Below are 9,373 nucleotides of genomic sequence, written 5' to 3'. Positions count from 1 at the left end.
TGTAACGGCCTTTCGAGAATATGCCTCTCAACGACAGCCGACTGCAAGATTTAGAGAGCAGAGTAGCGTTTCCGGATTCAAAGGTGTAAAAAAAAATACGCGACAATTTGTCCTACACGTAAAATAAGCCGCGATGCGTCAAATATATTCAGTGTAGCCCCCACGAAGTTATTTTTCTAAAGTAACTAAATTATACTTTAACTTGAGTAATTTGACCTGGGCTGTTTTTCTACTTTTGCTTGAATAGTTTCCGTGTCAGATACTTTTACTTGAGTAAACTTTCGTCTATCTGGTAATACTTCCCGAGTATATTTTCCACCTCTGCTTGCTACAAGCATCAGTGTTGGAAAACGCGAGATAGCAATGGCCGCTAGAGCGGGATGTGACGTCGGCGCGAGGGATGCCGGTAGTCTTCCGGTCACATGTCCAAGATGGCGCCCATGTAGTGTTTACATTCCGCAAAATGAATTTTCGCCTCAGATCTTTTTAAAGTTGATCAAATTGATTAATATAACAACGAAAAATATGGTTCCGATCTTCTCAGCTACTCTGTGCCGAGTTGTGGGATGATTGACAAGCAGAAGTGTGCAACAGCGTGCAGCGATTGGTCGAGGCGCTCTTGTGCCAAGTATTTTGTAAACTTTTATTGGCTGAGAAAGAGATGCGTTTCAAGTTTTGTTGGGAAAGACCCGCCTCCCCGTGTAAAAGCGATGTCATGTTTAAGTTTCAAGTCTCATCTTAAAGTGGGGCCCGCTGATACTATTGAAACGGTGCTATTGATGTTACTTTTAGTGCACAAGGATTATAGTGAAGCGAAATAAAACAGATGTAGTTGAATGTAATGAGAATTTATTTGTTTTGTAGATATTAATAAAAGTATTCTTTTTTTTTTTGTTTTTTAGTAAAGTGGTTTCAGTAATGTAAATATCTGTAAATAGTCTGGACAGAATTGCGTTATGATGATGTTTGTTAATAAATAATAATAATAATGCAAAAAATAGGAAAATGCAGTGTAACCAAGGTAGTTGTAATATTATTAAAGGCCTTAAAGTGTGTATTGTATTACTAACCATTTATATGTAATTTTTTGTTTTTTCCCCTTTTACTCTTTCAGAATTGACAATTAACTCTTTTTTTGGTATCTGTTACCATGGCTGCCACTAGTATACCTACGTGAGTCTTTGTTTGTAGTAGCAATGTTCTTGTCAAAGCAAAGGTTTCTTTCTTTAACTGACGTACTGGTCGATTGCGTTGTTTTAATAGACCCAACATCACCTGCGGTGTTGACATGTAAGTATTCATAGGTTAAATAAGACAAAGGTTAATTCGAAAGAAAAAAATAAAAACACTTTTTGGGATATTGGGCTTGGTGCCTAAAGAATTTGTTCAAAGGTGGTGGTTTATCATCCTGTTGTTTCCTTGTTCATTTTTTGCATGCTCAGTTACTCTTTATTTTGTCTCTGTTGGAGGCAACGTCGCTTGGTGCACACTAAATGGAGGTTTTAACCTACTAGTTGTTCCCTGAAGGCCAATTTGTAATATTCTGAAATTTCTTTTAATTTCAGTTTTTGGTAACCTAAACTTTAAATTTTTAATGTTTGCCAGTTTCCTGCGGATCTGTTTCAGGTCGCTCGTTGCATTTGAGCAGGTTAAATTGGAAGAAAAACGGGTGTTGTAAAACTTTGGAATGGAACTGTAACTTTCTCTTGGTTTATCCGATTTTTCCAGCTTGAACCCTGTGCCGCAGTTCCGCCGCGAGACCTCTGGCGAACTGACCCTCAAGGCCTCCGGCGAGGCGGTCCAGGTCGCCAAGGCAAACCGCCTGAGCGGCTCTGTGCCGTTCAAGGTGAAGTCGGACGAGACGGTCAGGGAGCAGGCCAGGAGACGCGTGCGGGCCGCAGTTGGTGACCCCGGGGACTCCAAGCTGGTGCGCAGCGCCAGCGAGCTCCAGTTTGGACAGTATCGGGGCCAGACCTTTAAATGGTTGCTGACCCATGACCTCGGCTATGCCGTCATGGTGTTGGCAACCCACATGAGGGAGCATGAAGATGGCCAGGTGTCAGATAGCCCGCTGACGGGCAATAAGATCGCCCTGGAGTCCTACGCCTGGCTCTTTCCCGAAGTGAAGACGGCCATCCGCCGTCGACGGGGAGAGACGGGTCGGCTGGGGCTCCGGACGAGGGCAAGAGGCTCGTCGGCTTCGGCCAACACGGACACCTGACGTTTGAGGCCCTTTACAATACAGCAGATCCGGAGGCCAAGAGGTGAGAAAAAGACTTTTGGGTGGGGTCTGAGGGGAAGGGCCCAGCAAGGTAGTGGGACCCTGCTTCCATTTGTTCAAGTGTTACCATTTGTGCTGTTGTACCCCAATGCAGTTACATCAAATGGCTCCGGCGCCAGACCACCAAAGTCGGGACCAAGATGCATGCACTCCAGCTGTATGTGTGGCGGAAAGACGAGGCGAATGCAGCAGCAACCTCCTCCCTTCCCAAAACCACCACCGTTGCCCCCAGCGCCTCTCTCTCTGCAGCAGCCTCCGTCGTCGAGATTCCGGATGACGTGCTGCTGTCGGCCAGCATGGAGCTGGAGGCTGGTAAGTGACTACCACCCATGGAATGGGTGGTGGCTCCTTCACTTTTTCTGTTTAACCTGTTATTTGTTTGAATTTGCAAACAACCTTCCCCAGCATCTACCTCCCAGTCTGCAACCAGTAGAGGGCCAGTGCCATCCCAGCGCTCCCAACCGATGGCTGATCCGGGAAAGCAGCCTTCGCAAACGCTATCTGTAGCCAGGAGAGAGGTGAGTTAAAAGGATGCGTTTGTTTGAATTGCATTGCCGGGAAAGGAAGAGGCCCTGTCTGATTCTTTTTGTTTGTTTTTCTGTTGCTCATGCTCTCTGTCTCTGTCTGTCTAACCCTCTCTCTCTCTCTCTCTCTCTCTCTCTCACACAGCTACCTTTGCCCGAGGGCTGGAGGAGGTCATTACCCAAGGAACAGCACAAGTGGGTAAGCCGGGCCCTTTTCACCAGGGGCAAGGACGGAAAGCCTGTGCTGACCTCCAACCTTCGCCTTTGGTGGTTTCCTCCCGGCCCCCGCAACGTGCACCTCCAGCCCCCAACATCGCCCGACACCTTTTTTCAGCGCCCGTTCTTCCTATGGATGCCGTACCGCATGTGGGACTACAAGCTGTCCTGCACGGCGTGCAGCCACAGGTTGGCGGGAGCCGGACTCTACAGGACCGTCCGGAGGGTCCTGGACACAGACGGATGGTACTTTATGGCCACGGAGTACCTAGAGTGCCGGCACTGCAGGAAGAAGGTGGCGGGCTGGTCGCAGGATATCCTGGATCAGCTGCACCACACGCACCGGGATGACTTTCCAGCTATCCTGACTTACAGGTCAGACAAGGAGTCTCTGATTCCTGGGTCAGCTCTCCACAGGTACACGGGCAGTCCTAACGGCTCTGTTCTGTCTAACACAGGTTATCCTGCGACATAAAGCTGATTGGGCAGATGCAGGAGCGCACGCTGGGCAATGGGGCCACCCGGCTGCGCAGATATCTACTCGAGCAGCACACCAGGTCCTGGCTGACGCGGTCCAAAAAGTTCATGTACGCGGTCTCCAAATTTATCACACCGGGTGCTGAGCCACCTGCGGCTTCGGCTCCTCTACCGCGGATGACCCCGGTGCCCGGTACAAAGTGGTTGTTGTCCGTCTATGCCAGGGAGGTGGCTTCGAGGATAGAAGAGACCAAGGCCCGGATCACCTCCATCTTTGGCTCAATCCTGAAGATGGACTCAACGAAGAAGGTGAGCAATATCGCCATCCCCACCCTCTCTCCTTCCTTCTTTCCTTCCAGCTTACTGTCGCTCTTCCTTTCATCCTACAGGTGACCAAGAAACTTGCCGGTGCCGCGGCAGGAACGGCAGCCTGGGTGACCAGCGTGGGGAGAGAGCGGCCAGGTCCTGATCAGCGTCCTCACTGCAGCCAAGGGCGCTGGCCTGCACCCCATGGCCACCGGGCTGATGCGGCGATACCGTGATGCCAGTGTGTCCCCACCTCTGGTCCTCTACGTGGACCGAGACTGCTGTTCCCACGGGGGACCCTGCAAGGTGTCCCTCTTATTCCACCAGTGGGAACAGCTGGTGGTGCGGCTCGGCGTGTGGCACCTGATCACGGCGGCTTTGCGGGGTGTCACCACGGAGAGCCACCCACTATATAGCCTCTTCATGGCGCGTCTCTCGTTCTGCCTCTTTGAGTGGGACCAGGGAGACGTCGCCCGCGACTGGCCAGGGCTGGTGAGGCGGGAACGATCCCCGAAGGCTCCGGCTACGGAAAGATCCCGTTGAAGGAGCTGGCCCGCCACTGCCGCCGCACACGCGTGGCGTGCAGGAGACTGGCGGCTCATTGGGAGATGCTGGAGGCCTTCGGGGATGCCACTGACAACATGGGTGTCCCGGTTTTGGACCGCGACAAGATCCAGGAAATCTGGAAAACTCAGAGGCGCCACCTCCACTGCATCCAGGACCCACCTGGCGTGCACCTGTACATGCAGACCGGGCAGCTGGTCAAAGGGGGGATCACGCTGCCGGTGTTCAGGTGTGCGCGAGGTTCAACTTCGTTGGAGTCGTTCCACCTGCATCTGGACCGCTTCATACCTGGTAAGGGTGCCCAGAAACCTGTACTTTTGACCTGTGTTGTGCGAGGGAGTGGGTGGCATTACATTTTTATCTCTCTCTCTCTCTCACCGTGTCTTTCAGGCACTTCAGCCAGTGCGGCCCACTTTCAGGCCTACCTGCTGGAAGGCCTGACGCGGTGGAACGAAGACCGTGCGGCACAAGCAGTGGAGGGAGCAGACCGTGATATGGTCTGCTACAGTGGCCAACTCCAGCACTCCACCAACGAGCTGAGCGAGATTGTCTATCACAGGAAGCTCGTTGTTGATTACACCCGGCCTGCGAAGTACACTGGTGAGGCAGGCGTCGAGCTGTCTGTCTGTCTTATCTGTTTCTCCCTCCGTCCCACCTTTTCATTTTATAACAGTTGCCTCCTTTTCACAGGTGAGCTTATTGGTATCCAGTACCTGTTTTCGCAGACCGGTCGAGTGCTGGAGGAAGTGATGGGCAGGGATCCCGACGCTCCGGATGGGACTGACACGGACGACGACGACAGTGTCGATGAGGGCTTCCAAGAGGTCGAGGGCCTGGAAGAGGAAGCTCTGGACAACACCGTCTTCGGCCTTGAGGAGGACTTCGCCCAACAACCGTTGTCGTCTGTCAGGTCCCAGTCGCATCCTGCCATCGGCGCCTCACAGTCTGGGCCAGCCGACCAGGAGACCTCCCCTGGAGACGAGGCCACTCAAAGCAGGTCCCACAAGCTGGTAAGTGTCTCCTGACAAGTTGTGCTATACCTGTGGAATATCTGATGAGTGCTCCCCTTTCTCACTTTTGCTCTCTTCCCCCCAACAGCATAGCCTTGGAACTGACACTGACCCAGGTTACCAGCACGTGGTCAACCTGGCCTTGAGTCTCGTCAAGCTGCGTCACCACGCCTACGTGACGCAGCAGCAAGTGGCGGACATCGTCACCCTCTGGGAACGATTGCCGGAGGGCGACAAGGCCCCAGTTCGCTTTCCGCCACGCTACCAGGAAAGACTGGTGCAGGGGAGGTTCCGACGCAAGCACTCGCAAACCATTGTCACACCGGGAGTGGAGAGCTTGCGATGGTAGGTGATCAACCTCTTTGGTGTGGCCTCTATCCTTTTGATTGGATATCGATGGCATGACACTCTCTCTCTCTCTCTCTATATATATATATATATATATATATATATATATACTCTCTCTCTCTCTCTCCTCTCTCTCTATAATGTTGTAGGTGTATGGGCGGCCAAGCCACACAGATGCCAAACATCAGCCGCCTTGTGGAAGCCGTTTGTGTAGAGCTGTCCAGGATTCACCCCGAAGGAACCACCATCTGCGGCGTGAGGGTGAATCGCTGGGCAGCTGTGATGCGGGATTACATCTGCATCCGGGAAAACATCCTCACAAACTCGGTACTCCTGGCCCAGACTCGAATCCAGTTATTCCCCCTCAATCAGCGCACACTGGCACAATGGTAAGTACACACTGGACAAGTACCATCCACCATGCTGCTCTCCTCCCTCCCGCCGTGACTTACTTTGCTTTCTGTCCCTGTAGGCACTACGCTCGCACCAGGGAGCTTCAACGGCGGGATCTGGAGTTGGCCGTGCCCCTGCCAACCAGCTCGGCCCTTGCTACAGAGCCCACCCCTGCCGCACGCCCACGACCCACGGGCCCCGAGCAGTCCGCTGCACAACCACTCCACTTCCTGACCCACCTGACCTATCCGTTCAGGCGACGCAGCGACGTCGGGGCCCCGTGGATGTGGCACCAGCCATCATTGTGCACCCCCCTGTGCCACATGAAGCCCCCGCCACCCAGCCACTCTCCCGCCGGCTGACACTGCCAGTCCTCCGCTTCCACCGCCGCAGGCAGGACCCTCAGTACCCCGCACCACTGCCTGGCGGCGGAAGAAAAAGCAGGAGGCGGACGAGCTGGCACGACAGCAAGGAATCCTCCCCAAACAAAGGAAAAAGATTGAAGAATACATATGTAAGAGCTGTGGCCGGCAAAAAACTAAAGAGTTCGGCCACAGCCAGTTTGGGGGGGAATTCTTTTGCTCCACGTCAGCCGGCAAAACCATCGAGGAGTGGCTGGAGGAAAAGCGGAGGGAAAAGCAAAAACGTGCAGGGGGGGATTGTCAATAAATTAATTTTTGTTTTTTTAATCTGTAGATGGAGCCCATACATTGCTTTATATATATATATAACTGCCTGGCACTTTATCTGTTGGCAGAAAGGGAGGCCTGCTTCATTTAATTTTTGAAGCTGTTTTTACTTTTTTTTTTTTTTCCCTCCAATCTTTGCAAATAACTGGCACTTTATGTTCTCAAGGAGGCCTCCGTCCTTTTTCAAGCTGTTTTTACTTTTTTTTTTTTTTTCCAATCTTTGCAAATGACTGGCACTTTATATGTTGGCAGGCCCCTCTCTCAATTGTCTTTTTTAATTTTGGGCTTCGTCTACAGGTATTGCAATATTTTTTATTCTATGTATATAGTTTTTTCATTAATTATTTTATACTATATGTATATAGTTATTTCATGTTCTTTTTTTGATAAGTGTTTGATTTCTATTAGTTATTTCATGTTCTATTTATTGTATATAGTTATTTTTCTTGTATTGTTTGATATTTCGTTTTATAAACCTTATTGATTGAATCGTTCTGTCTGCCTTGCCTCTATCCCGACGCCGCCGCTTTAAGGGCTCTCTGTTTACCTTCCCGCGACCGCGTGGCTAATCTACTATGCGTCCGCCCTTTTCTCCTTTTACGGACCCGGCTCCGCACAGCAAGAGGCCTTCTTCCGTCACGAAGATCGGCTTACATTTTCAAGAGAGGCTTGCGCAGAGACGACTCATCCGAGAGGTCACAAAGACCCCAGGACAACGTCTAAAGAACTGCAGGCCTCACTTGCCTCAATTAAGGTCAGTGTTCACGACTGTTTTTCCCTTTTACTCTTTCAGAATTGAGAATTAACTCTTTTTTGGTATCTGTTACCATGGCTGCCACTAGTATACCTACGTGAGTCTTTGTTTGTAGTAGCAATGTTCTTGTCAAAGCAAAGGTTTCTTTCTTTAACTGACGTACTGGTCGATTGCGTTGTTTTAATAGACCCAACATCACCTGCGGTGTTGACATGTAAGTATTCATAGGTTAAATAAGACAAAGGTTAATTCGAAAGAAAAAAATAAAAACACTTTTTGGGATATTGGGCTTGGTGCCTAAAGAATTTGTTCAAAGGTGGTGGTTTATCATCCTGTTGTTTCCTTGTTCATTTTTTGCATGCTCAGTTACTCTTTATTTTGTCTCTGTTGAGGCAACGCGCTTAGTGCACACTAAATGGAGGTTTTAACCTACTAGTTGTTCCCTGAAGGCCAATTTGTAATATTCTGAAATTTCTTTTAATTTCAGTTTTTGGTAACCTAAACTTTAAATTTTTAATGTTTGCCAGTTTCCTGCGGATCTGTTTCAGGTCGCTCGTTGCATTTGAGCAGGTTAAATTGGAAGAAAAACGGGTGTTGTAAAACTTTGGAATGGAACTGTAACTTTCTCTTGGTTTATCCGATTTTTCCAGCTTGAACCCTGTGCCGCAGTTCCGCCGCGAGACCTCTGGCGAACTGACCCTCAAGGCCTCCGGCGGTCCAGGTCGCCAAGGCAAACCGCCTGAGCGGCTCTGTGCCGTTCAAGGTGAAGTCGGACGAGACGGTCAGGGAGCAGGCCAGGAGGCGCGTCGCGGGCGCAGTGGTGACCCGGGGACTCCAAGCTGGTGCGCAGCGCCAGCGAGCTCCAGTTTGGACAGTATCGGGGCCAGACCTTTAAATGGTTGCTGACCCATGACCTCGGCTATGCCGTCATGGTGTTGGCAACCCACATGAGGGAGCATGAAGATGGCCAGGTGTCAGATAGCCCGCTGACGGGCAATAAGATCGCCCTGGAGTCCCTACGCCTGGCTCTTTCCCGAAGTGAAGACGGCCATCCGCCCGTCGGGGGGAGGGGTCGGCTGGGGCTCGGACGAGGGCAAGAGGCTCGTCGGCCGGCCAACACGGACACCTGGCGTTTGAGGCCCTTTACAATACAGCAGATCCGGAGGCCAAGAGGTGAGAAAAGACTTTTGGGTGGGGTCTGAGGGGAAGGGCCCAGCAAGGTAGTGGGACCCTGCTTCCATTTGTTCAAGTGTTACCATTTGTGCTGTTGTACCCCAATGCAGTTACATCAAATGGCTCCGGCGCCAGACCACCAAAGTCGGGACCAGGATGCATGCACTCCAGCTGTATGTGTGGCGGAAGAGACGAGGCGAATGCAGCAGCAACCTCCTCCCTTCCCAAAACCACCACCGTTGCCCCCAGCGCCTCTCTCTCTGCAGCAGCCTCCGTCGTCGAGATTCCGGATGACGTGCTGCTGTCGGCCAGCATGGAGCTGGAGGCTGGTAAGTGACTACCACCCATGGAATGGGTGGTGGCTCCTTCACTTTTTCTGTTTAACCTGTTATTTGTTTGAATTTGTAAACAACCTTCCCAGCATCTACCTCCCAGTCTGCAACCAGTAGAGGGCCAGTGCCATCCCAGCGCTCCCAACCGATGGCTGATCCGGGAAAGCAGCCTTCGCAAACGCTATCCGTAGCCAGGAGAGAGGTGAGTTAAAAGGATGCGTTTGTTTGAATTGCATTGCCGGGAAAGGAAGAGGCCCTGTCCGATTCTTTTTGTTTGTTTTTCTGTTGCTCATGCTCTCTGTCTCT

General features: G+C 51.1%; 2 protein-coding genes across 2 annotated transcripts; both read left to right on the top strand.

Moving 5' to 3' along the window:
* The first annotated feature begins 2,158 nt into the window (after positions 1-2,158).
* On the top strand, positions 2,159-4,040 carry LOC120522417. Its single transcript, XM_039743367.1, has 5 exons — positions 2,159-2,593; positions 2,687-2,799; positions 2,951-3,396; positions 3,480-3,807; positions 3,888-4,040. Exons 1-5 carry the CDS (start codon positions 2,422-2,424, stop codon positions 4,038-4,040), a joined length of 1,212 nt encoding a protein of 403 aa, XP_039599301.1. The 5' UTR covers positions 2,159-2,421.
* Positions 4,041-4,412: 372 nt separating this feature from the next.
* LOC120522416 lies at positions 4,413-8,468 on the top strand. The gene is made up of 9 exons (XM_039743366.1): positions 4,413-4,659; positions 4,759-4,968; positions 5,059-5,378; positions 5,467-5,723; positions 5,876-6,115; positions 6,199-6,388; positions 6,513-6,765; positions 7,602-7,659; positions 8,213-8,468. The coding sequence occupies exons 1-9, from the start codon at positions 4,413-4,415 to the stop codon at positions 8,466-8,468; spliced, it is 2,031 nt and encodes a 676-aa protein (XP_039599300.1).
* The last annotated feature ends 905 nt before the right edge of the window (positions 8,469-9,373 follow it).

This window comes from Polypterus senegalus, unplaced genomic scaffold (assembly GCF_016835505.1).
Source record: "Polypterus senegalus isolate Bchr_013 unplaced genomic scaffold, ASM1683550v1 scaffold_3311, whole genome shotgun sequence".
Lineage (NCBI taxonomy): Eukaryota > Metazoa > Chordata > Cladistia > Polypteriformes > Polypteridae > Polypterus > Polypterus senegalus.
The sequence above is the reverse complement of the archived record's forward strand: the minus strand, read 5'-3'. Positions and strand labels throughout refer to the sequence as shown.

Excerpts from the sequence above, each read along its gene's own strand:
- LOC120522417 (XM_039743367.1), top strand. The coding sequence starts at position 2,422 with ATGCATGCACTCCAGCTGTATGTGTGGCGGAAAGACGAGGCGAATGCA. Across the intron at positions 2,800-2,950 it reads TATCTGTAGCCAGGAGAGAG|CTACCTTTGCCCGAGGGCTG; the intron begins GTGAGTTAAAAG and ends TCTCTCACACAG. Across the intron at positions 3,808-3,887 it reads AGATGGACTCAACGAAGAAG|GTGACCAAGAAACTTGCCGG; the intron begins GTGAGCAATATC and ends TTCATCCTACAG.
- LOC120522416 (XM_039743366.1), top strand. The coding sequence starts at position 4,413 with ATGCTGGAGGCCTTCGGGGATGCCACTGACAACATGGGTGTCCCGGTT. Across the intron at positions 6,766-7,601 it reads GCGGAGGGAAAAGCAAAAAC|AATTGAGAATTAACTCTTTT; the intron begins GTGCAGGGGGGG and ends TTACTCTTTCAG. Across the intron at positions 7,660-8,212 it reads GCTGCCACTAGTATACCTAC|CTTGAACCCTGTGCCGCAGT; the intron begins GTGAGTCTTTGT and ends CGATTTTTCCAG.